This window comes from Phycodurus eques, chromosome 2 (genome assembly GCF_024500275.1).
Source record: "Phycodurus eques isolate BA_2022a chromosome 2, UOR_Pequ_1.1, whole genome shotgun sequence".
NCBI classification, from domain to species: Eukaryota; Metazoa; Chordata; class Actinopteri; order Syngnathiformes; family Syngnathidae; genus Phycodurus; species Phycodurus eques.
The window spans coordinates 3,619,073-3,646,395 of record NC_084526.1 but is presented as its reverse complement, the minus strand read 5'-3'; the positions used below and the strand labels follow the sequence as shown (position 1 = coordinate 3,646,395).

Below are 27,323 nucleotides of genomic sequence, written 5' to 3'. Positions count from 1 at the left end.
AAAGATCTTGTCTTTGTAGTGTATTCAATTAAATAGAGGTTGAACATGATTTGCAAATCATTGTATTCTCTATTTGTTTAACACAACGTCCCAATTTCATTGGAATTGTAGCCCAGTAATACAAAAGCCTTTATGCAGTTGAAAACAGTTGAGAGAGAGAGATATCTATATCTATAAATATATAGATATATTTATATCTATATATATAGATAGAGAGAGAGATATGAGAAACATTAAGAAATATGAAATAAAAAGGCAGACTTCTTGAATCAAATAATTAAATAAAACAGACAAAATTCACTTGAATTACTCACTTGCTATACTTATTTTAAACAAGCTAAATTGGTGATACTGGTCAAATTTCAGAAATCAAACTCTAAAATATAAAGGCAGAATGAAATTACAGTATTTATCCTTTTTAAACAAGTTACACTTGTGAAACTCATTAACAGCACTTCAGTCCTGAAGTTTTCTTTGAAAAAACTCTCACTCCACTAGTTTGTCTTAAAGTGTTTAGTTTAGTTCTGTTGTGCAGTACATTATGCATGAAATAGGATTCTGCATCGAAGAAGAAAAATGCAACATCAACACTTTTGAAACTGTAGCGGTGTCCGTTTGAAAGCTTTTAAACAAACAAACATTTAGAGACATAAAGGGCAAAACGCTCAGGATAATCCCCCACCCTCCGTCACATTTCATTTTAGCCAACAGAGCATGAAACAGCTAGCTGGCCGATTGTCTACTAGTTTCATTCCTCTAAAATCATTGGAGAAACACGTAAATATAAGCAGCAATCCGAATTAGATGCGCACGTTAATGTGGAGTGTCTGTTAGAAGCTGACACTGGTCATCTGTAGACACCATGTGATGTAACTTGTCCGTGTGCCAGCGGGCGAGAGAGACTGGCACACTGCATACACTGGTTTTTGTTTTTACCGCCATGAGATGTAAAAATGTTAACTTTAGCTTGATACCCGTGGCTGCTAGCAAAACTAGCTCCTAGCTGAACACTTTTTAAACAGTGACTCATTAAGACACCGCCGTAAAACTTACTTTAGACCGACGTCGCGACGTAGACTGGCTCTGGGGCAAATCATCTTCTTCTGTTGCGAGTCTTCTTTTCCTAATGTGGATTACAACTCTTTGTGGTACATAGCGCCACCTACTGGACAGGAGGGATCTAGCAGTCAAAAGGCGTCACTGATTTCAAAATGCAAACGGTTCCTTTCGACAAGACGAGCGGTGCCGTGACATGTCAATCATCTGTGGGGTCCAATCACATTACAGGGAGGGTCAAGTGCCCCGCCCCTGGTTACACAGTAAAGTACAATTTAAAAAAAACAAAAACTCTTAAGTACAGGTGAAGTTTATTTTGAAGGGGTCACCTGGAAGTCCTGTTGCAACCGGAACAAGCATATGTGGGGGCTGGCCACAAATTCATCGGACGACTATTGTAGTCATGCCTCACAATTTGGGTCGAAGAAAATCACGGTCATAACTCAGCTATGGCTGGAGTTTTAGCAAGGCTTCTCTTCTACCCTACGTTAGCCTACAATGTCGTCATCGAGAAGGTGTCGTCGCGAAGGTGGTTTGACCGTGTGGACGAGACGGTTCTGCTTGGAGCGCTGCCCTTCAGATCCATGACCAAACAGGTCCGGCTTATCTTTGACTGTAAATTAATCAACACGGTATTTTTCTAGTTTTCTTCTACATTGGCCTGTTGTAGAATAAATATTAATCTGCAGCTCACCTGATTCTTGCATGCATTAACAATACTTTTATTATACGTAATTTGGGCGCATGCGCATTTACATTGTAAGTCATTGATTTACATGTAATATTGACTAAGAAACCTCGTTTTCGTGCCTTTTGATCGCAGTATGCCAGTTTGAGCCAAAGGTAAAGATAGAAAGAAAGATAAATCTCACATTAGGAACTTACAGCTCACTCTTAAATACTTGATTTTACTCTGTTACTTTTGATATTTTACCTCTTCAGTAGGCCTACTATCGTATACAAATTATAAATGGATATGAGCCTCATAATATGCAAATACACGTCATGTATGGCGATGGTTCGCCATCTGAACATTTTCCAATCAACAACTGAATGATTTACACTTACTTCTAGGCGTCAAGAGATTTGTAGACTTCCATTAAATCTTTTGTGTCGGCTGAAATTAAAAGTTGTCGATCAAAAACATTAAAGGTGGCTCAGGGCCACCACCTACGTATAGACGCTGGCCCACTCAGGGCAGGACAAATTTCTGAGTCACCCCCAAAAAAATGTGCCTGCCGAAAATGACCCAAAACTGCATTTTCGGTGTCTGTCTGAAATAGTGTTGTTTCGCTCGTGAGCGGATCTTTTTCGTGAACGTACTGAACTGAATCAGTTTATGAAATGATTCGTTGTTTGAGCTTGGCCGCCGACGTGAGCGAGTCGGCTGGGAGCAGAAATGGAACTCCTGAAGCATTCTGTCATTCACTACTGAATCTTTGGCGAATGACCAATGAGCAGCCAGTGTGCAGGCATTGGCGGGACTTCATTGAACGTACTGCCATGTGATTGGCGATTCGCCAGTACTTCAGCGGATGACCAATGAGCAGCCAGCGTCAGGCAGCGCCATGCAGGCCGGGGAGGGACTTAATTGAATTGAATGTACTGAACATACAGGCAAATCAGTCGATATCGGTGAAATTTGCCATTTTTAACTGAAAATAGGCCATTTGCGTGAATCGTGTAGATCCGATTATTTTTTTCTGGCACTGTCTTCCCAAACGTGGATATTTCAGCTCACTTATAACTTTAGAAAACACCGTGCAGAAAATTGCAGATGTTTTGTTGTATTTCTGACTGTACAAACACACACACAGACACAGCGACATCAGAATTTGCACATTCACATTTTATTTTGTAATTTATTTTATTGATGTTCTGTTCATTCTGTGGTTAAAAAACAGAAGTTACTCACTATTTACTCGGTACTTGAGTAATTATTTCACTGTGTACTTTTTACTCTAAGTAATTTTTTGGAGGGCTACTTTTTACTTTTACTTGAGCCACATAGTCAAGTAACAGTACTCTTAATTTGAGTACAATGTTTGGCTACTCGACCCACCTCTGGAGTGGACATCCTCTATTGCTACTCTTAGCAACATTTTTGCTCATCTGGGGCCTTATGTACTGTACCGTCACTGTGCATTGTCGAATCAACAATCACCTCCCAATCGCTTTCTTCTGTTCTTTTGAAAATTAGTGGTCAGGAATGGAAGTCAGTGGGACCAAAGTGTGTCTTAACTTTGTTAAAATTAATGACCAGTCATTTCAGTGCAACACATGGAGTAAGATTAAAGGGGGCTTTCACGATGTGCAGCATCTGATGCGCTCCAAGCCTCAGCCTACACCGCGCAGAGCTTCAGTGAGGTCAACTCTGTCAATTGGGTGGGTGAAACAATAAAATAAGTCTATGCTGACATTGAGACAGTTAACAAGGTAAACGCTTGGTTGCACTTTTGCACTGATGTTTTTTTGCGTTTATTTTAGTCTTCACACCAACGTAAGAGCCGATGACAGAAAAAAAGCTTAACATTGAGCTAAAACTTCTCTTTACATCACAATGAATTGGTAAAAAATTTACAAATGTCTCACAGTATCACAAACACTATCCTTGTGCCTCATCGGTAGGTAAGGAATTGTTTTATAGCATTTTGTTCCATCCATTTAAAAAAAAAAAAAACTAAATAAAAACACTGGTGCTGTGTGAAGTTACTTTTCGTGCCAAAATGCTGAGTTCCGGCCTGTGCCCTTCAAAATAAAAGGCTCCAAGCTTAAAACAGGAAGTCAAGTTAAAACTTGCACATATAAACCATTTGACAAAATAGATAAAACAGTCCCAAATAACGATTTTAGCAATGCTATATTTAACTGATGTACTGTCTGATGTACAGCCCATAACGCAACACAACACTTCCATTTATTATTTAACGGAAATAAGATTGAATAACCCGATAACTCATGGCCTCGATTGACTTCCATGGGCTTTGTGCCATGTGACCATTAGGTGACGACACAGCAAACGTTCCCATTTACATGCTCATACGCGTTTTACAATTAAAAAAATAATAATACATAAATAAATTCCAAAAACGTGTGGTAGGTTGATTGAAGACTCTAAATTGCCCAGAGCTGTGAATGTGAGTGTGAATGGTTGTTTGTTCATATGTGCCCTGCGATTGGCTGGCGACCAGTTCAGGATGTACCCCACCTCTTGCCTGAAGATGGCTGGGATAGGCTCCAGCACGCCCGCGACCCAAGCGAGGATAAGCAGTACAGAAAATGGATGGATGAATAATCAAAAATAACAAAATGCGTAAATTTACATGATTATGTACTGCATCCAATTGAGGCAAATGCGGAGAGTACAAAATACACTACCTTGGGCTTTGGAAATTGTGTTTCAGTTTCTTGCAGATGCATCTGATTCTTTGAAGAATGCACAATTCAAATAAATATAAACATACAGTGTATTATGATTCAACATTGGGCCTGAGGGAAATTGTTTTATTCTCAAATTTTATGCTCTGTATGAGGTTATCATTACAATATGATATACAGTGCTGTGAAAAAGTATTGTCCCCCTTCTCAAATTCTTTTATTTTTGCAGTTTCCCAACTTTAATGTTTAAGATCATCAAGCAAATGTAAATATCAGACATATAACCCAAGTGAACTTAAAATGCTGTTTTAAAATGATTTCATTTATTCCGGAATAAAAACAATTATTCAGTTACCTGGCCTTGTGTGAAACAAAAATGACCCCCCCCCCCCCCCCTTGTTAAATCATGACTTAATTGTGGCAAATCACAATTTTTGATTAATTTTCACTGATCACCCCCAAGCTTGATTACCTCCAGACCTGTTCAATCAAGAAGTCACTTAAACAGAATCTGTCCCGACAAAATCAAGTCTTACAAAAAAATCTAAAAAAGCTGCAACAAAATGACATGATCCAAAGCAATTAAAGAAAAGTCAAGAAATAAAGGGACATCGGTTTGGAAAGGGTTCAAAAAAAAAAAAACATTTCTCAAGCTTTAGGATTCCAGCGAACCGTAGGGAGAGCCATTATCCTCATATGGAGAAAACATGAAACAGTGGTGACCCTTCCTAGGAGTGGCCAGCCTACAAAGATTACCCCAAGAAAACAGCACTGACTCATCCAGAAGGCACAAAGGAACTCAGGACAACTTTTAAAGAATTGGAGGCTAGCCTTGCCACAGTTAAGGTCAGTCGTCACAACATTAAGGTAGAGACTGGACAAAAATGGCATCCGTGGCAGCGTTCCAAGGCAAAAACCACTGCTGACCAAAAAGAACACAAAGGCTCGTCTTTTGCAACAAAAAAAATATATATATATATATCTGAATGATGAGACTTTTGTGAGAATATTAAATGGACTGACGAGGTGAAAGTTGAGTTTTTTGGAAGGTCTGTGTCTCGTTACATCTGGCGTAAATGTAGCACAGCATTTCAGAAAAAGAACATCATACTAACAGTCAAACGTGGTAGTGGTTGTGCGATGGTCTTGGGCTGCTTTACTCCTTCAGGACCTGGACAACTTTCTGTGATTGATGGGACCATGAATTCTGCTCTTTAACAGTCAATCCTGAAGGAGAAATGTTCAGCCATCACTTTGTGGCTTCAAGCTGAAGCGCACTTGGGGTCTGCAGAAGGATAATGATCCAAAACACACACCAGTCAACTTGTGAATGGCTTAAGAAAACAAAATGAAGGTTTTGGAGTGGCCTAGTCCAGGTCCAGACTTGAATCCGATTGAAAAGCAGTGGCATGATCTTAAAAAGGCCGTTCATGCTTGAAAATCCTCCTTTTTTGCTGTATTCAAACATTTCTGCAAGGGAGAGGCATAGTGACCGACAGAACAAATAAATGCTCTTCTATTAGATGGCAGGAAGTACATACAGTAATTACCGTGTATCTACTTTTTGTGACATTTTTGTCTGTTGGTGTGCTGTGAGATTTTCCAATTGTAAAATATGTGGCTTCGCTCCATAAAGGTTGGAAATCACTGCTCAAGTCAGGTCATGTATTCTAATCAGTCAGGTCAAACCAACATTACAACATGACAGAAATAATGTGTGGTAACTTACTGTAATTAAATTACTTCAAACACACCGAAACGTTAGAGCATGATTCGACAGAACGCCAGCATGTTTACGTACAACCATTCGTGCTAGCATTAGCTTCTTAGGCTACATAACGTTTTGTTGCCTGCTTGCGAGCCGTATCGTATTAAAAGTACGTAAACATACGTCAAGCAATCCTGAAATGAACGTAATCTCCCGAGCACCGGTGACCACCACCACACGTTTTCCCCGATTTTGTGCTTATAATACACGCATAGCGGTCGTCGCCATGGTTACGAGTGTATCGGGTGGCGTTTGAGTTGACAAGGTAACGCCCAGTGATCGTAAAAGACCGGATGCGAAGATTTTATTGCAGTAGTCAGACAGTGCAATCGTGGAAGACCAAATTTGTCTTGTTGTCTGATCCAGGGTCTCAGGCATGTTGTAGCTCCCACACCGCCAACGTTTAAAAAATAATAATAATAATAATAATTTATTGGCTGGCAGATATTTACAGTAGTACGTCAAAAGACACGCGACAAATCTCAAAATAAACGAGCTTTTGGCTTCAAATATAGTGTAAACGATGGTGACAAGGAGTGAATGTCATGAACGGAACAGAGGATAGGATGCAAAAATGCACGAATCCAAACAAATGGACAGTTTCAAAAAAGAGAGGTTTAATATACGGGCAGAGGTCGGTACACAGCCAGGCAATCCAAAAAAAGGCAACAGTATCCAAAAACGTGAGGCAAAAAGGCAAGGTCGATAATCGGAACAGGGTCTAGTCTTACTGTGAGTCTTCGACGTGGAAATGAGGAATGCTGGAACGCGACGACAAGGTACAACAAACTGACGACGAGAAAGAATGAGACACGAGGTTAAATGCAAGGTGTAATTAGGGTGAACGAGGCACAGGTGGTGAAAAAGCTCAGGAGCAGGTGTGTATGAAACAGGGGGAAGACAAAAACCGGAACACACACCCATGACAGTAGATGTCTTTTGCGGAGGCGAATTATGACATGAAAGCAGATCAGCATAAAATTATCGGCCAATACCGATCAAGCCGATCATATCGGTGTCAAGTCTAATTGCCAGTTATATAAATTGCTTGATTTCAGTTGTTGCTGCTGAGGATGGCCCAACCAGTTAATAGGTTTAGGGGGCCATTACCTTTTCACACAGGGCCAGGTAACGTTGTATAGTTTTATTTCTTTAATAAATGAAATGATCATTTTAAAACAGAATTTTAAGTTCACTTAGGTTATATTTGTCTGATATTTACATTTGTTTGATGATCTTAAACAAAGTGGGGAAACTATGCAAAAACCTAAGAATTTGAGAAGGGGGCCAATACATTTTCACGGGTTAGTGTAGTGCTTACAGTGTAGTGCTCTGACTGATTGTTCCTTCTTGTCTTTCAGCTGGTAGAAACTGAGAATGTCCGAGGAGTTATCACAATGAATGAGAACTATGAGACCAAACACTTCTGCAACTCGGCTGAGGTGAGTTCATTAACACTCATATTTGTAAGTTGAAGAACCAGACTCTCAAATGGATGGTGTTTATCTTCGAAGATGTACAGACCCTTTCCAAAAAAAAAATTACATCAGGGAAATGTTTATTTATTTCCATAATTCATTTCAAAAAGTTAAACTTTCATAGATTTTAGATTCAGGGCCCACAATTTAAACAATTTCAAGTATTTATGTTTATTTTTACATAATTTGGGCTTCCAGCTCATGAAACCCATAAAATCAGAAATTCAAAAAATTGGAATACTGTGAATAAACCAGCCCAAATTTTGCACGGCATAAATGTTTTCAACTGAGTCTCACACACTAATCTACTAAACTCAAAGCACCTGCACAGTGATTAAATTGCTTCAGTTTGGTTTAATTGTCTCAGTTGGGTTCAATATGGGGAAGACTGCAGACTTTACAACTGGCCAGAAGACCATCATTGATACTCTCCATAGGATGGGTAAGCCACAAAAGTGCATAGCTAAGGAGGCTGGCTGTTCACAGAGTGCTGTGTCCAAGCATATCAATGTAAAGTCTAGTGGAAGGACAGCATGTGCCAGGAGAAGATACACCAGCAAAAGAGATCACTGTGGGCTTCAGCGGATTATCAAACAGTGAAGATGAAAAAATCTAGCAGAGATCCCGAACGAGCCAGGAGTCACAGCTTCAAAAACCACCACGTTCAGACGAATCCGGGAGATGGGCTACAACTGTCTGATTTCTCGGTTCAAGCCACTTCTGAGCCTGAGCCAACGTAGGAAGTGTCTCAACTGGGCCAAGGAGAAGGACTGGACTGTTGGCCAGTGATCCGAGGTCCTCTTTTCCGAAGAAAGTAAAGTGTGTCTTTCCTTCGGGAATCAAGGTCCAAGGGTTTGGAGGAAGACGGGTGACGAACAGAACCCAAGCTGCTTGAGGTCTCGTGTGAAATATCCATAGTCAATCATGATTTGGGGTGCAATGTCCAGTGCAGGTGTTGGTAATCTCTGCTTTCTTAAATCCATGGTCACCGCAACAGTCTACCAGAATGTTTTAGAGAACTTCATGATTCCTTCTGCTGAGGATCTGTATGGAAATGCAAATTTCATCTTCCAGCAGGACCTGGCTCCTGCCCATACCCCCAGAAGAACCAAAACCTGGTTTGATGCCCATGCCATCACAGTGCTTGACTGGCCAGCCAACTCGCCGGATCTAAATCCCATTGAGAATCGATGGGGTATTATCAAGAGGAAAATGAGGGGCACCAGACCCAAAAACAAAGAAGAACTGACCGCAAGCATCATGGAAATCTGGGCTTCCATAACTCCCAGCCAATGCCACAGGCTGATTGCCTCAATGCCACGGCACATCGGGGCAGTGATTAAAGCAAAGGGATTCCCAACCAAGTATTGAAGATTAACATATCGTTTTGAAAGTACCATATTTTTATTGGTTTGTGTGAATTTAATGTTTTTCTTTTTTTTTTTTTTTTTTCTCATGAATAATGCACACCCATGTATAACATGCACCCCCTAAATTGACCTCAAAATTCTGGAAAACCCTTCTACCTATGTATAATGCATTTTTACAATGCATGACTTTGCTTCTACCCATTTGATCAAAACATGTTGTATTATCTGTATTTTGTTAGGTTTTTTTCAAACAATTATTCTGAAGTGAATCACTTGGTTTGAACACTTAATCCTTTTTTTAATTTACTTGCTCTTATTTTGAAATTCACAACCCTAGTTTTATTTAGTAAATTAGAAAACACACAGTTGTGCTCATATCTTTGATTACCCCAGGCAGAATTTGTAAGATGGGTACAATTCTTTAAAGAAAACATGCACCAGGTGAAACACATTTAATTTTATTTTAATGGGATTCAAATTAAACGGTCAAGCATTTCAGAAAAGTATTATCATTAAACATAACATAACCATAAAGAAAATGATGGTTGTTGTTCAGTCCATCCATCCATCCATCCATTTCTGAGCCGCTTTGCCTCACTAGGGTCGCAGGCGTGCTGGAGCCTATCCCAGCTATCATCGGGCAGGAGGTGGGGTACACCCTGAACTGGTTGCCAGCCAATCGCAGGGCACATACAAACAAACAACCATTCGCACTCCCATTCACATCTACGGGCAATTTAGAGTTGTCAAATAACCTACCATGCATGTTTTTGGGATGTGGGAGGAAACTGGCGTGCCCGGAGAAAACCCACATAAGCACAGGGAGAACATGCAAACTCCACACAGGCGGGGCGGGGATTGAACCCCGGTCCTCAGAACTGTGAGGCAGACGCTCTAACCAGTCGTCCGCTGTTGTTCAGTCATCAGTCATATTAAATTTTTTTTTTAAATATTTCACAAATTCTGCCAGGGTATGTAAACCTATCAGCACAAATGTACATATATTCAGTCATAGGTAACCCTGTCATATTGGAATGAAAGTGGAGGCTACACCTTTTTTATAACCACTAGGTGGCGGTGGCAGTTTGGAATGAAAGTATACAGCTTTTTCATAACCAGTAGATGGCAGCATACATTTATAAAATGTGAAAGTTTTTTCCCCATTTGCCCCTATACCTATGTATAATGCGTACCATTGACTTTTGACAATTTTGGAGGGGGGTGAATGCGCATTATACCCGAGAAATTACGGTACATGGTGATTTCTTAACAGTATTCAAATTTTTTGAATTCTTGATTTTGTGGCTTTCATAAGTAGGAAACCCAAATTATGTACAAAATAAACAAATAAATACTTGAAATTGTTTAAAGTGTGGGCCCTGAATCTATAATCTATGAAAGTTTTAGTTTTTGAATGGAATTATGGAAATAAATAAACTTTTCCATGACAGTCAAATCTTGTCAAATGTCAACAACAGGTGATTATCAAGAGTACAGGAGTTGGAGTATTTCAAGATACAGTGCCATGAAAAAGTAATTAAGTAATTTAATTTAGTCTTCAATTAACCTACCATGCATGTTTTTGGAATGTGGGAGGGAAGCGGCCTACCTGGAGAAAGCCCACGCAGGTACAGGGAGAACATGCAAACTCCACACAGGTCAATTCAATGAGGAAAAAACAAAAAACAACTGTCCTTTGACAGCTCTTTGCTCTTGGCAATAGTGGAGTTTGGAGTGTGACTGAGATTGTGGACAGGTATCTTTTATACTGGTAACAAGTTCAAGCTGGTGCCATTAATAAGGGTAACAAGTGGAGGACAGATGAGCCTCTTAAAGAAGAAGTTACAGGTCTGTGAGAGCCAGAAATCTTGCTCGATTGTTGGTGCCCAAATACTTATTTTCCACCATAATGTGCGAATAAATTTATTTATTTATTTATTTCCCCCCCCATTTTGTGTCTCATTGGTGAGGTATACCTAAAGTTTTTGAAAATTACAGGCCTCTCTCATCTTTTTAAGTGGGAGAACTTGCACAGTTGGACTAAATACTTTTTTGCCCCACTTTAACTGTGGTTTATCATACCTGAGTTCAATTTCTCTAGCCACACCCAGGCCTAATACTGTCACACCTGTTCTCAATGAAGAAATCACTTAAATAGGACCTGCCTGACAAAGTCAAGGAGACCAAAAGATCCTCAAAAGCTAGACATCATGCTGAGCTCGGATGAGTCGTCGCTGCTCATTTGTTCCTGAATTTCATTCAAGATGTCACAAAAGACCCCACAACAACATCTAAAGAACTGCAGGCCTCACCTTGGCTCAGTTAACATCAGTGTTCATGACTCCACCATAAGAAAGAGACTGGTCAAAAATGGCCTGTATGGCAGAGACAAAAACCACTGCTGAACAAAAAGAAAATTAAAGTTCGTCTCAATTTTGCCAGAAGACTTCTTGATGATCCCCAAGAAATTTGGGAAAATACTCTGTGGTCTGACGAGACAAAAGTTTTAACTTTTTGGAAGGTGTGTGTGTGTCCCATTACATTTGGCGTAAAAGTTACTTCGCAGTACAGAAAAAGAACATCATACCAACAGTAAACCATGTTGGTAGTAGTGCTATGGTCTGGGGCTGTTTTGCTGCGTCAGAACCTGGAAGACTTGCTGTGATAAAGGGAACCATGAATCATGCTGTCTACCCAAAAAAATCCTTAAGGAAAATGTCCGTCCATCTGATTGTGACCTCAAGCCGAAACGAACTTGAGTTCTCCAGCAGGACAACGATCCAGAACACACCAGCAAGTTCACCTCTGAATGGCTGAAGAAAAACAAAATGAAGACTGTGGAGTGACCTAGTCAAAGTCCTGGACTGAATCCTATTGAGATGCTGTGGCATGAGCCTAAAATGGCGCTTCATTCTCAAAAACCCTCCAAGTGGCTGAATGATAACAAATGATGAAATGATGAGGAGGCCAAAATTCCTCCACAGCACTGTAAGAGACTCATTGCAAGTTTTTGCAAATTCTGTATTGCAGTTGTTGCTGCTAGGGGGGGCCCAACCAGTCATTAGGTTTAGGGGGCTATAACGGATATCGACTCTCCACACAAGGACCACCAAAGACTGGCCTATCCGTCTTTTTATCAAGTCACTAAATTCTAAATTGACCACTGCAATTGAAAATTAATTTTACATAACTGGTGCAACATTTTCAGAAAAAGATTGATCCATGAGGTTTTTTGGCGTTTTGCCCTGCTGTTAACTAATCAATGACGTGGTGCCCCAGTTTGATCTAACACCTTTTGGTACAATATCCTCCCGTTTCGATTGAAATGGACCCCCAGGGAATGAAGAAGAACGCAAACATTATCCTCCGACAGTACGTTTTTCTTTAACAACAATATACGCTACAGATTGGTGCCGTCCGTGTGAGGCGATTTACAAGGCTTGCTTTGGCTCGCACATAAAATTCACAATATGTTTCATCAACTGGATACAGCGTGTCCGCATTCATGGTGCGGTGCACTTCCGCTATAGACATGCCTGTAGTTTGTGTATGAGCATCCTCCGTCACAATGGCAACGTTACACGTAACAGAGACAAATAAACACACAGAGACCACTGTTTAGAGTGGAGTGAGTTTGAATACAACAGCACCTGTGAAACTAATGAGACGTATATCAAATTCCCCAGCTAAACTGGAGTAAATTGGCTGAATTGTCGACTGTTATTCGGGCTGTGGAAGCCAATGAATAACCGTTGTGTAAAGCACATTCCCCCAGTCCAACTGGAGCAAATCCGTTGACATGTTAAATGGTGTTCAGGCTGTGAAACTCCGTGAATACTATGTAGACCATGCATTCGACGGTGGCAGGATTCCCTTCACCGTTAGTTGTTTAAAAGGCCTTCGAGGTTTGACGTGCCAGGAATTCTGGGCGTTCCAAAAAATCGCCCATCTCCATGTCACTGTTCAGATTAGCTACCTGAATCAGTAATAAGCCAATTGCGGCTGGGGAATAAATCTTGACGCACCCGCTGGGTAACAAGAAGTTTGGGAAGTCACTGTGCACAAATCGTGTTGTACAAACCGAAGACCCTTGTTGATCGCATTAAGCCGCGCTTCAACTGCTGAGCTAAAGTGTTAGCTTTTTGTATGTAAAAACGCGGCCTCCGTATGTCTCCATTCTTCTTTGTGTACGTAAACCTTTACGCATGCTTGTTGTTTTCCTCTGGTGCCACCCCATGGACATTTGTGCCATTATCCAGCTTCCGGAGGACCGTCCGGAAGCCGTTGGCTACCTAGCCGCTATTCAGCCGCTAGTTGACTGTGAAAGGACACGCCCAGTCAACCTGAGAGCAGCCCGGCAGATGGAACACGACCCACACCGAATGACCCAGGACGGTCCGCCGGCCCCACCGAGGCGCCCCGACCACCGGCCAGGTCCCTGACTGGCAGTCATTGGCCCTACCCCGTGTATTAGTGCCCCCCGAGCATTGCATTAAAATCTGGAGAGGCCAGTGGGGGGCAGGGCTGCCAGGCACTGCTGCCTAACAGCCAAATCCCCCACCCCACCACCCAAGACCCACCATCCCTCAGAAATGGGTGTAAGTGGTGCATTAAAAGACACACGGGGATGAGCGTGTGTGATGCATTAAAATCCAAGGGGGCAAACAGGCTGGGGGGGCAATGTGCCCGGACCGGCTGAAACGTGCTGAAACCCAGTCTGACACCCGCACCCTCCCCACCCCATACCAGTCCCCCAGGAACCCCTGGATATGTATGTATGCCCAGATGTGCCTAGTGAGAAAAATATATATGAGGCCTCCATATATACATGTATGTATGAGTCACTGATGATGTAGTGGTACACTTGCCTGACTTTGGTGCGGGCAAGCGTGGGTTCAGTTCCCACTCAGCGATGGTGTGAATGTGGGTGCGAATGGTTGTCCGTGTCTACATGTGCACTGCGACTGACTGGCGACCATTTGAGGGTGTAGTCTGCCTTTCGCCCAAAGTCAGCTGGGATAGGCTCCAGCGGCCCGTGATCCTAACCAGGATAAGCGGTGTTGAAAATGGATGGATAGATGGTGTGAGTGTGTGCTAGGTGAGTGATTAAGAGGCATGGCTCCTGCAGGTCGGGCCCATCAGGCAGGACAACCACAGACGAGGAGGGCCGCCCCACTGCACCGACGCCGGGTTCCCCCCACATTCCAGCAAGCGCACCCACTACCCCCCCAAACCAGGAAAGGACAAGAACTCCACAGCAGTCCCCACAACCCGTAGGGGACCACCGCAGTGGGATGCAAAGAACGGAGAGAAGAGGAGGAAACAGGCCCGAGGAGTGACAGGGGGGGCCCCACCACCCCCACCCCCACCAGTAGCCAGGGCAGGGGACCCAGGCGGGCACCAGCTGGCACTGCCCCAGCATCCACTGAACATGGGTGAGTCACCATCACACCATCAATGCTCTCCAGGAGGTCAATCCAGTGAAGAAAGTCCCGCCCCCACAGACGCCAGTACCGCAAACACAGGGAAAGAAGAACTCACCACTCCATGCATGTGTCCTTTCACCATGCAAATCGGTCGAAAATGTGAGAAAGAAAAAAAAGAGAAAATACAAATAAATGAATAACTAAAAAATAACAACAGAAAATAAAAATAATGGGAACAAAACACAAGTACATAAATGAATAAGAAAAAATAAAGGGAATGACAAATGGAATAATAAAACAACAACCTCGACAACATAGAATACAGAAGTCAAAAGTTTACTTTTACACTTTCAAAATAGTCTTGTTATTGTCAGATGGCACACTACCCAGGCAAAGGAATCAAGAGTTATCGCTGTTCCATGTTTGTCGTGTGCTCATCAGGTTGTTGTGTCCACCTGTTCTCGTCTACTTTGTGTCGACCAATCAGCTCTCTCCAGCCACTCGTGTCTTGTCCAGGTGTTCCTCGTTGTCTCGTCAATCTGTTTGTATTTAGTTCCCTGGTTTCTTTCAGTTCTTGTCGGTTCATTGTCGTTGTCACATGTCTTTGCCATGTCAGTTGCCTTTATCATTGTGGTATGTCATTTTCAGGTGTCATTTTTCCCTATCTATTCCTCGTCTTACTCGCAGGTCATAGTTTGTTTCCAGTTTTAGATATTCAAGTGTTTCTTTGTTACTTTGGTTTGATTATCTGTTGTGGGACTTCGTTCAGTTTTGCTTTAGCCAATATCCTTGTTTCCCCTTTCTGAAGATTAAATATTATTTTGAGAGTCCCGCACTCCTGCCTTGCAATTGGGTCCACCATGTTCTTGCCTTACTCGCCCTCGCCCTAAGCACGTACGTGACATGTATTTGTTTCATAAAAATGATTCTACAGTTAAAAAATCTAAATGAAGTGACTGTAAAATTATATGAGAATTTGTGCAAATACATGATAAACAGGAGGGAAATGTTAAATATATTGTAGAAGTTATCATTTATTTGCTTAGCTTGCATTCGTATTATGTAAAATTTTTAGAAAGAAAGATGTCTCTCCTTCAAGAAGATGACTCAGCATCATCCGATGGAAGGGCGCCTTGACCAAGGACGTGATCGGATGTGGTCGGGGACGTGACAGGTGTTGGTCTGGTCCCATGTTTTGTGTTGTGTCCGTGCGAAAGGCACAAGATGATAAATCCCAACGATACTGTTGCGAAAGGGGCTAACAAAACAACGTGATAATCGGCGAACCAATAACGAGTGACCCATTTGGAGCCTCGACCGTAAGTTTCCCATGATTTATGTTGTGTCTTAATGCTTAGAACATTGTCTTGTAAAACCTTCCTATTTTAAAATAAATGTAGGAGCGACGGGGGAGATTGTTTAGAGCGTGTTGAGAGGCTGTAACCTGAACAATCTCCCATGCGCCCTCCTCATGAGAAAAAGAAACCAGCGTCTTCATTCCTTTTGTGTCTATTTTTTATAATGTTGGGTGAGAGAAATCCAACAGTAAGACATAATTTGCAAGAAATAAAGGCTTGAAATATTTCACACTGTGTCATGAATCTATATAATGCATGGCTTTAACTTTCTGATGAGTGATGAAAAATATTAAACTTTATTCATGATATTCAGATATATATATATATATATATATATATTTTATTTTATTTTTTTGACGTACCTGTATACTTGTGTGGCAGGAGTGGCAGGCTGCTGGGGTGGACCAACTGAGGCTGAGCACAGTGGACCTCACCGGTGTTCCCAGTTTAGAGAACCTGCACCGAGGAGTCGAGTTCGCTCTGCAACACAGAGAGAAGGGAAACAGCGTTTATGTCCACTGCAAGGCTGGACGATCTCGGAGTGCCACGCTGGCTGCTGCATACCTCATACGGGTCAGTTCAGAATTTCTTTTGGATCAGAGAAAACACAAAATTTTGCGTTGATATTTCTGTTTACAAATCGTGCAAGATGGCTCTTAACCGTGTGGTCGCCTCTGTAACGTGCTCTCTCGTCTGTTTTTGTGTTTTTCGTTCGTCTTTGGAAACATTACCCAACATACTTACACAAGGGAATACTTGCTAAACATTATGGAGTCTACTCCAGACTTTCTTTCACCAACTTTCACAATCCTGCTACTTTTCTTCACGGAGTTGCTCACCGGTGGAGCGGCCGCAGTCTATTGTACATGGAGGAGCCCAAGGCGACACCACAGAGGGAAGTTTTGTCATAACCGGAGATTAAACATTCATGTTGACAATAACATGGAAACAAATCTAAAGAACTCTGCTATACTAGACATTTGACCTCTCTCAACATATTAAGCGTCCAACCCACACTCAAGGTCACATCTTAGACCTGGTCATCTCTAAGGATGTTGAAATTGGAGGGTAAATACAATCCATCAGGTTAAATATCAGCTCAAATCAGCAAAATGATAAAATGATACTACATCTGAAGCCACCCAGGAAAAACTCCATATTACCATCTCAGAATTTGATACAATTCACTAAAAAACTGTAAGCGGTTCAGCAGCTGAAACCATCAACGGGCTGTTCAGAAGTGACGTCAGCCCCAAGTGTGAATGTTTTTAAGTCCATGGTAACTCTTCTTTTTTTCGTGTGCTTTTTAGAGCATTTCCACTTTTAAATATTTCTTGCACTGTACACTGTTTTAATTGTACTTTTATTTTTTTCTCTTTGTTTTAAATGTTTATAAGCTGTTTTTTTTTCCTCTTTGTTTTTCAATGCTTTTAATCATGTAAAGCACATTGAGTTACCTTGTGTATGAAATGCGCTATATAAATACATTTCCTTTGCTTTGCACAGTAGCGGATCCAGAAGGCCGATACATTAATTATACAGGCTACTATCTTTAACAAACTATACACAATTGTGAATGTATATGCTCCTAATAAAGATGACCCAACCTTTTTTCACACGCTATTTTCACACTTGCTTAACTTGTCAGCCAATTCTAGAATTATCATGGGAGGCGACTTTAAAGTTACGCTAAATCCCCTAATCGATCGCTGAAATCTCAAAAATGGCAATCAGCCACATTGCGCCAACTTATTAGAGCAGTACAGACCCGTTCCAAAAAAATTTAATATCATCAAAGTTTATTTCCATAATTCATTTCAAAAAGTTAAACTTTCATAGATTTTTGATGCAGGGCCCACAATTTAAACAATTTCAAATATTTATTTGTTTATTTTTACATAATTTGTGCTTCCAGCTCACAAAAACCACAAAATTAGGAATTCAAAAAATGTAAACTGTGAAGACATCACCATTTACTTCTCGGTTTTTGTAGAAAAAAAAAAAGAGAGAAATTAGGGGTTGGGATCTATTTGCTTTATGCACTGCCTCGATGTGCCGTGGCATTGCCTGGGAGTTATGGAAGCCCAGATTTACTTGATGCTCGCTGTCAGTTCTTCTTTGTTTGTGGGTCTGGTGCCCCTCATTTTCCTCTTCATAATCCCCATCGATTCTCAATGGGGTTTAATTGGCTGGCCAGTCAAGCACTGTGATGTCATGGGCATCAAACCAGGTTTTGGTGCTTCTGGCGGTATGGGCAGGGTCCATGTCCTGCTGGAAGATGACATCTGCATCTCCATACAGGTCCTCAGCAGAAGGAATCATGAAGTCCTCTTTAACACTGGTAGACTGTTGCGGTGACCTTGGATTTAAGAAAGCAGTTTACCAACACCTGCACTGGACATTACACCCCAAATCATGACTGACTGTGGATATTTCACACTGGACCTCAAGCAGCTTCTGTTCTGTTCTTCACTAGACTTCCTCCAAATTCTTGGACCTTGATTCCCAAATGAAAGACACACATTACTTTCATCGGAAAAGAGGACCTTGGACTACTAGCCAACAGTCCAGTCCTTCTTCTCCTTGGCTCAGGCTCAGAAGCGGTTTGACCTGAGGAACCCAACAGTTGTAGGCCATCTCCCGGATGCATCTGAATGTGGTGGTTTTTGAAGCTGTGACTCCCACCTCATTCCACTCTTTCTGGATCTCTGCTAGATTCTTGAATCTTTTCTGGTTGATAATCCGCTGAAACCCACGGTCATCTCTTTGGCTGCTGCATCTTCTCCTGCCACATTTTGTCCTTCCACTAGACTTTCCATTGATATGCTTGGACACAGCACTCTGTGAACAGCCACTCCTTAGCTCGGAACTTTAGTTGTTTTGTTGTCAATGATGGTCTTCTGGCCAGTTGTGAAGTCTGCAGTCTTCCCCCATATTGGACCCAACTGAGACAATTGAACCAAACTGAAGCACCTTAATGAATTCTGAGGAAACCTGTGCAGGTACTTTGAGTTTAGGAGGTGATTGGTGTGTGACATTCAGTTTAAAACATTTATGGCCTGCAAAATTTGGCCTGATTTCTTCACAGTATTCAATTTTTTTGAATTTCTGATTTCCTGGGTTTTATGAGCTACAAGCCCAAATTATGTAAAAATAAAGAAATACTTGAAATTGTTTAAATTGTGGGCCCTAAACCTGTAATCTTTGAAAGTAAAATTTTTTGAATGGAATTATGGAAATAAATAAACTTTTCCATGATATTAAATTTTTTGGGAAAAGGTCTGTATATGGACGACTTTTGACATACGGAGGCTAAAAAAAAAAACGTACAAAAAGAATACACATTTTTCTCGTCGGTTCACCACTCTTTCTCAATAGATTTTTTTCTCTCTCAAACAATCCGGCAGCTCAAAGAATTACCCCCAAAATACCTCCGATCATCATCAGTGACCCTGCACCAATTTCTCTCTATTTAAAACTTGAGTCAAATCTGGGACCTCCACCAACATGGCGCTTTAACACCTCCCTATTGAAAGACCCGGACTTTGATTAATTCGTGAGGAGAGAATGAGACCATATTTTGAAATTCAATGACTTCCTAACCATATCCCCCATCTCTGATGTGGGAAACCGGAAAATCTATAATGAGAAGTCAAATAATATCATACTCTCTGTACAATGAAAAAACAAGAACTAAAATTAGAAAATGAAATTGAGGAAAAAATTAAACATCTCACAGAAGAATATGTAATTAATTATGCTTGGAAACCAACTTCAGAAGGCAAAACATCAATTTAATATCATCTTATCAAAAAGAACAGACTTTCTACAACAGTTCAGATACACTAAATTTGAGTACAATAAATAATGCAAATTTCTTGCGAACCAACTTCAGCGCAACAATGAAAAATCATTAATTACAGCCATTCAGGATTTAAATGGCAGCTGTACACAGTCACTGCTAGAAATAAATGAAATATTTTGCAATTATTATAGCAGCTGTTTTGGCAAATATTTTTCTGACAGAATAATTGAGGAAGCAATCTTGTCTTTGTGGGTTGTTATTACAAAAAAAGAAAGGAAAGTCTTTGCAAAGAGAGGAAAACAAAACAGTTATCTATGTCCAGCTGCAACAAGTAATCCACACACAGAGCTAGTCGTCACAACATAAAGCAAACAAACAATAAAGCATGTAAAGGTTGTCGAACATAACTAGGAACAACTGTTACCCACACAAAATGTGAAGGTGAAGATGTCTAAAACTAATAGAAGTCATATTTGATATATATTTATTAAATATACATTTCCCAACGCAACTCCCCCCTATTGATTACAAAAATCAATCTACCATCAATCATATATAACACTAATGTTCAAAATCCAAATAAATAATTCAACAAAAATTAACCGAGCTAAAAGTTATACTGTAAAACACTAATGATTAAAAGCCACTAAAGCAATAAACAACAAAAATCCATTAAAAATCAATCAAACAACTAAAAGTCACCACATATAGCTGAACTAACCCCGCGTTTAAGAAAATCCTTCATGAGCGGGTCGTAGTTAGTCATGCAACAGAGTTAGAGTGAGGAAACCGAAACATGGTCATCATGTGAGTCGCCAGTGTCATCCTGGCAGTCGGATTGAGGGAAGAGGTCAGGAAAATAAATGTTCGTCAGGGACTGAAATTGTGAACAGACGCTGAAATCATGCGAGATCAGAGGCCTTATTAAAGGGACCAAACAACAGGACATGAAAAAGAGAACAAGCAATGCGATGGAAATCATCAGTGCAAAGCAATACAGCCAAGCTTGCCACCCAAGTCCAGTGAACCAATTTGAATTGAGCTGCTCCTCGCAGGCAATGGCATCACAAAGTGTAGTGAGATTTCTAATGCCACTGGCTATGATGCCTGTATCGCCAGTATTGTAAGGAATGTATGTGCAGCAGGTTTGGTTCAAGAGAGTACAAACACCGCCCTGGGAAGCCAATAGTAGATCATGTGTCATGCGGTTTTGGAGGGCTATCTCACGAATTGCATTAATTTCCACACGTGAAGCCTCAAGAATGGTCAGGGTAGTGTTAACAAAACTAGAAAAATGGTAATTTAAAGTGTCATATCGTAACATCAATTTGCCCGCCCCAATTTGAGGAAATAGTGAGTATAATATCTTAGCACCTGTACTCCAAACCTTGTGATCGGGGGAGACATCTTTGCCCCAAACTGAATCGTGTTCCTTAAATCGGCCTTGTCTTCGACGACGGGAACAAGATCTGGCAGAAGTAATGTATGAGTGGTCTGTTAAAGCAACAGGAGCGCACCGGCCTGACCAATTAGGAACGAGTCTAGTGTAGACATTGTGTCCACAAAGCCAGTACACACCCTCAAAAGGCAACATGCCCAACCGGTCAGGCGCTGACATATAGGGAAGACATCAGAAAGAGCTTGGGAATTGCTAAGAGAATTAGAGACCAAGGTTGTGCATGGTACAGATGGAGATTGGCAATAAGATTTTGGTACCTTCCCAACATACACACGCTGGCCAAATAGTCTTGTTCATAGCAAAACAGCGGAATTTCACTCCGGGACGAATGTGAACTGGGCCAAACAAAGGCACCTTACCCAAATCATTAGTGGGTTTAAAACCGTTAAAATTTTGTGTCACATTGATGTAGGGGAGAGGAGAACCCGTTACAGCAAAGACAGTTTGAATAAGGTAATGTGGACCAACAAAAGACTCTAAGATGTGAGGAAAAAGTGATGATGCATTAGGATGTGGAGAAGGTCCATGTTGGAATGGTCATGTAGGTGGTGGATGTGCTGCCTGTTGCGTGAGTGGACGTGGTCTACCACAATTAAAACGAGCACGTGAGGCAGGATTTACAAAAATTGGTTGCAAAAGCGGAAAACCCTTTTGTAAACCAATGACTTTGCACTGCAGAAACCATCCCATCAAGGAGAGCTGCAACCTTGTCAGAGTGAAGAATAGGGTTGCCATCAGATTTAAAAAAAATTGCGGTGGCGCCAGAGAGAGAGCGCCAAAGTCATGGACTACGCCAAAGGCATAGCGGGAGTCTGTATAAATGGTAACAGATTTCCCTTCTGGCAAACGACAAGCCTCTGTGAGTGCCACCAATTCAGCCGCTTGTGATGAATAATAAGAAGGGAGTGGTGAGGAAGACACTACTCCAAAGTCGTCAACCAGAGCAAAGCCACTGCGGCAAGAACCCCAGTGTCAGGATCCCGTGAAGAAAAGCCGTCTGCATAAAAGACCAAATCTGTGTTCTGGAAGGGCATATCAGAGAGGTCAACACGAGGTGTACATAAATGTTGTAACTCTGCCACGCAAGAATGTGGTTCATGAGAGTAGCAGGGTTGAGACTTTTGCAACTTTGTACCGTTACGTGAGGAAGTCCCAACAACACTGGGTTGTATCGGAGCCAGCGTGAAGCAAGTGTGATGAGCGTTGCTCCTGCAGAATAGATCTTACACAGTGGGTAACGTACAAAGTGAGTGGGGCGTACCCCACATACTCACGTGCAAGTACAGCCTGTTTACAGGCTGCTACCGCACGGAGGCACGCAGGAAGACCACGTGCCACCGGATCAAGTTGACGAGAGAACTAACCCACTGGACGGAGATGGTCGCCATGGCGCTGAAGTAACATAGATGTCATGTTGGAATCTGGAAGCCCAAGAGTGGGGCAGGACTGCAAAGCGCCATTCAGGTGTTCAAAGGCAGTACTCGCCTCAGGCGTCCACTTAACTTGTGATGGGGAAGTGAGTGACCTGTCCAGGGTGAGAGAGCGCACAGCAGAACCATAATCAGAATGATTTGAGATGAAATGTCTACAATAAGAGCACATTCCCAAAAAAGACAACACCTGTTTCTTAGTGAGTGGTTTGGGTGTGTCAGCAATAGCTTGCACTCGGGCTGGAGAAAGCGTTCTCCCTTGAGGAGTGAGAATGTGTCCTAGAAACCTAATCTTTTGTGACACAAACTGCAATTTTGACAAGGATGCCTTGTGACCTTCCGATGCAAGGCGTTTTAATAAAGCGATCGTATCAGTCTCACATAGTTCCTTGGTGGGTGCGGCAATCAACAAGTCATCGACATAAATAATAAAGCTATGCCCGGTGTGAGTGTCAAAGGTTCAGGACTGCGGGTGAGTGCCTCACAAAAGTGGATGGGGCTTTCTACAATCTTATTCTGAACCTCAGCAATGAACTTGAGGTCTGATTTTTTATTTTTATTTTTTTTTTATTCCCCCCGCCGGAAATATGGGAGTTTGAACTGGTTAATTGTCACATTGTACAATTATTCCAGCTTTGAGCAATGCCTCAAATACTAGTCGAATAACGTCAACAGCGTCTGCGCGCAGTGGGTATTGACGCTGTAGAGGGCGATAGGACGACTTGGGTTCGATCTGAACAGGTGGACAGTTCTATTTCGCCCTACATCATGTTTGCTGGTAGCCCACAGCATAGGTGGGTCTTGCTCCAGCAGAGGAGAGATGTCCGTCGGAGTTTGTGTGTAAAACGACTGAGATTGAAACAAGGTCGACTTCAACTTAAGATAGACGGAACGCAAGGCACTTGTTGTGCGCACTGAATACCTTTCAGTGTGCATTAACAGATTTTGAAAAAAACATTGTCGGATCCGATGTTGATGCCCAATCAGTAGCGCGTTGACATCGATAAACAAACCTACATCCTGCCATTGCGCTGTAGGTTGTTTTGCCAAAGAAATGTGTGGTGCTGAACGGACAACATCAAAAACAGACCGGTGCGCTGATATTAGTGAGACAGACGCTGCGCAAATGTCATGATTAAAAAAGAGGTCACTGATATTTAGCGAGTCATTCAAGTCCTTATAAAAAGTCTCTTCAAAATGTCGGTCCAGTCTGTCATGTATATGTGTCGTACAATGCAATTTGCGGCTGTTCATCACATCAGAACCGGGAGAAATGAACTGAGTCGCTAATTTTGTCAAATAGGTGCCGATTGGACCGTTGATTCCCCAATGGTAAATGTATAGCGGTTTGTGGAGACTGAATTTAACAAATGACGTTTCCGCATTATCTACCGGACGCGTGATTTCAATACCGTCGGGAGTGGATGTCAGTACCAATCCTAATTTTATCATAAAATCCCTTCCCAACAGGTTGAATGTGCATGAAGCAGGGTGTGTAAATGTATCTTTTGTGAAACCTCCATTTGCACACATTGAGTAACAAGCTCGTTTGGTTGGAGCAAGAACAACAGGTTCGGAAGTCATAATCACGGAATTTGAAGCTCCAGAATCAACAAGGAAAGTAATGGGTATATTATTTACCAAACATTCAACTGTGGGAAAGTTCATGTAGGCAGCAGTTTTCAAAAGTGTGTGAATATCTGGTGGTTACGCTGCAATTTCTTTTCGACAATGTTATTCTGAATATCAGCAAGCAGTGTATCAGTGCCAAGCGCGTCTTCATTGCACAAAGGAGCGAGTGTATGGTGCAGGTGTGTTTGTGCATCACCGGTCAACTGCGCTGCTCCGTCTCCAGGGTCCGTCAGGAATCACTCGGAGGCGATGCCGCGCGAACCTGGTCCCCCACCACCCCCGCGAGTTTTTGTGGCATACTCCCGTTGCATGTCTTGTTGCCTTTTCGGGCAGTCTCTTTGCCAGTGTCCCTTCTCCCCGCAGTCGTGACAAGTGTCGTAATCGAAGATGCCACTCACTCTGTTGGGGTTGTAGCCTCCTATCCTACCCCCTCCACGTCTCCTGCCTCGTCCACCATGTCCTCGGCTTTGAAATTGGCCTTGAGCAAGTGCAGTCATAGCCAAGTGCGCATTCAGGGATGCTTTTACTGAATCTTCTTCTTTTTTCTTCTTTCGGCTGCATTATTTTGTCTGAGCATCCTTTGCATGTCGCATAATTTCTGTCAGGCGGTTGTTTGGCCAGCCGCCAATCAGTGTAGAAGCCATGAGTTTGGTCAACGGGGAACGTAGACCATCCATAAATGCTGCCTTCACAATGGCCTCGAAGGGGCTCTCATCATCGTCAAAACTGGCCGATGAGACGATGCAAGTACTCCGCTGCTGTCTCATCCGCTTCTTGCACGCAGGCACGAATCCGTGACAGGTCGGTGCGGAGGGGGAAGTGCATCTCCAGGGCCTCCCCTATGGCTGTTATTCGCACGTCCCATTATCCATTTGGGTTCCAAGAGGCAGTCCTCGCTTGCAGCTGCTCATACTCTCCTTGTTCTACCACTGCAGAACCTTTGCTGACGTTCTGTTCCCAGGTGGAGGAGACGTTTGCGAACCTCACTGCCGATGTTTTCTCCACTGTCGGGCAAACTGGAAGAAAGCACGACTCAGTTTGTGGCCACCTTCATTGGGATGCGGCCACTCTTTTATCGCATCCTTCCTTTCTGGGTTCATATGACGGTACGCCAGAACAGGCTGACTGTCCGGGCCGGGGAACTCAACCATTGGCATTCGAAAGTTTGGATCCATCTTGGCCTTCTGTCTGGTAACTGCCGGCGATGGCGGACCCGGGACCCATCTTTCTTGTTTCATGGCAGGAGGTGGCATGCTGCCAGCAGGAGCAGGCTGCGCAGGCAGAGAGTAGAGGGGAGCAGCAGCAGCAGGTTGTGTGAGGAGGGGAGGGAGCGGAGGACTCTGAGGTGGTGGTGCCGCGTGGGCAGGTGGCAGCCACTGATTGCCATCGCCTGGCTGGATTTGCTCGGGCTGCTGATTGACTTGCGTGGGATATGGGGGAACCCAATCACTGGCGTCGTCCCGACGTCTTCCACCAGGCAACCTCGGATACAGGGACACAGGAGGAGATACACAGTTATGAGTTGCTTTGCACTTTTTTCTTTCTTCATATTATTCTTATCTGAATTCTTTTGACTCTTCTCCCGCTTATTAGCCTCTGTCAACCATATTTCCAGGCATTTGGCATTTTTCTCAAAATAAAAATCTTTAACATCTACTTTTTTCCTCCTCCAACCTTTCGTTCAGATGCTGCAACTGCCGAAACCATATTCAGTTACACACTTCTCCACACACCCTATAGATTTTTCCCCATATTTTTCCCTCATATGGGTCATGATAGGTAACGTACACTCTGGTAATTCTTTGTTTTTGCTCTTACCACTTCCCATTGTCCGTACTCACTGCAGTATTTAGAAGCGCTTCTCTTTATTACAATATTCGAACGTCTTCGAAATTGTTGGGGTCTCGAACCGGGAAACTTTATAGCCTGAGCTTTAAGGACTCGAACCTTACCAATGGAATGTGGGGAGAGCAATTACCAATACCACTTAATACAAAGACAAGATTACCTAATACCTAAGACACTCCTACCAATTCAAAAATTATTAAATTATTTCCGTAATTCTCTGTTCTGGTCCGTTTGGAATCTCGAGGTGATGGCCGATCCAGGAGAGCAACCGGACAGTCCCCCGTCCTAATGCTCGGGTAAGGGCAGGACTGAAATCCCACTTCTGACACCAACTGTTTTGGCAAATCTTTTTCTGACAGAATAAGTGAGGAAGCAATCTTGTCTTTGTGGGTTTTTATTACAAAAAAGAAAGGAAAGTCTTTGCAAAGAGAGGAAAAGGTACAAGACTTACGAGTTGTCACCACTTACTGAAGCCCAAACTAAAATCCCCTTTGTTATATCAAACGGAGAAAGAAAACAAAACAGTTATCTATGTCCAGCTGCAACAAGATAAACGATAAAGGTCAGATAAGTAGCCATATGAACACAGCTTCAATTAAATTACGACTAAAGTCAAATACTTTCTTCTTGAAGTATAATTGTTAGTTTTTAATTATTAGCTTTAAGTAGCGCATCCGTTTGATTTAGATTTTGACATTGTGCTTCTTTGCTGACAGCTACACTGTTGCACCCCTGAGGAAGCGTGTCAGAAACTGGTGTCTGTCCGGCCACACATCCTGGTACGTACTGCCCAGCTGGAGATGCTGAGGAAATACCACCTGCAGGTGTGCACAAAGTCCCAGTAGGAGTGAAGCATGGCGTATGGACAGCATTATGTGCCTACGGCTGGACTTGGCCACACGTGAACTTGGTTTATTTTGTACCATTTTGTACACTCTGTGTACTCAGACAGCAGGGCTCATTGTACCTTTTAGGTTTTTAAATGAGCATTTTCAAAGTTTTAGTGGATTGGTTAAATTTTTTTGTTTGTTTTGTTAGTTCAATACTGTACAACAAAAGAGTGAACTTGTATTCAACGTTTCCTACCCTGAATGGTTTTCTGTTTGCAGTCTGAACAAATGTATTTTGTATTGAAGAGAGCAGTAATACAGTTAATCAAACAGGATCTGAACATGTAAACCTTTTAAAATAAGTGAATTCAAATTATATTCCGTTGATTTTACAGCCACCAACCACAGTGCAAAAAGTCTTAATTTTTCCTGTTGTTTAATGTAGTTTAAAATACTGACATTCTTTCTTCAATAAAATATTTAAA

The 27,323-nt window shown here is 42.2% G+C and overlaps 1 protein-coding gene across 2 annotated transcripts; it reads left to right on the top strand.

Annotated features, from left to right (window-relative positions):
• The first annotated feature begins 1,399 nt into the window (after positions 1–1,399).
• On the top strand, positions 1,400–27,323 carry ptpmt1 (protein tyrosine phosphatase mitochondrial 1). Of its 2 annotated transcripts, XM_061664209.1 has the most exons (4): positions 1,402–1,652; positions 7,564–7,644; positions 16,216–16,407; positions 26,725–27,323. In XM_061664209.1, the coding sequence occupies exons 1-4, from the start codon at positions 1,506–1,508 to the stop codon at positions 26,851–26,853; spliced, it is 549 nt and encodes a 182-aa protein (XP_061520193.1). In that variant the 5' UTR covers positions 1,402–1,505; the 3' UTR covers positions 26,854–27,323. The 2 variants fall into 2 exon arrangements, with proteins under 2 accessions (XP_061520202.1, XP_061520193.1); XM_061664218.1 differs by lacking the exons at positions 16,216–16,407; positions 26,725–27,323 and adding an exon at positions 8,755–9,071 and having other exon boundaries at positions 1,400–1,652.

What these genes read in the sequence shown, in the direction of transcription:
- ptpmt1 (XM_061664209.1), top strand. Translation starts at nt 1,506, where the DNA reads ATGGCTGGAGTTTTAGCAAGGCTTCTCTTCTACCCTACGTTAGCCTAC. An exon ending in TCAGATCCATGACCAAACAG is followed by an intron (nt 1,653 to 7,563) that starts GTCCGGCTTATC and finishes CTTGTCTTTCAG; the next exon opens with CTGGTAGAAACTGAGAATGT. An exon ending in ACTTCTGCAACTCGGCTGAG is followed by an intron (nt 7,645 to 16,215) that starts GTGAGTTCATTA and finishes CTTGTGTGGCAG; the next exon opens with GAGTGGCAGGCTGCTGGGGT.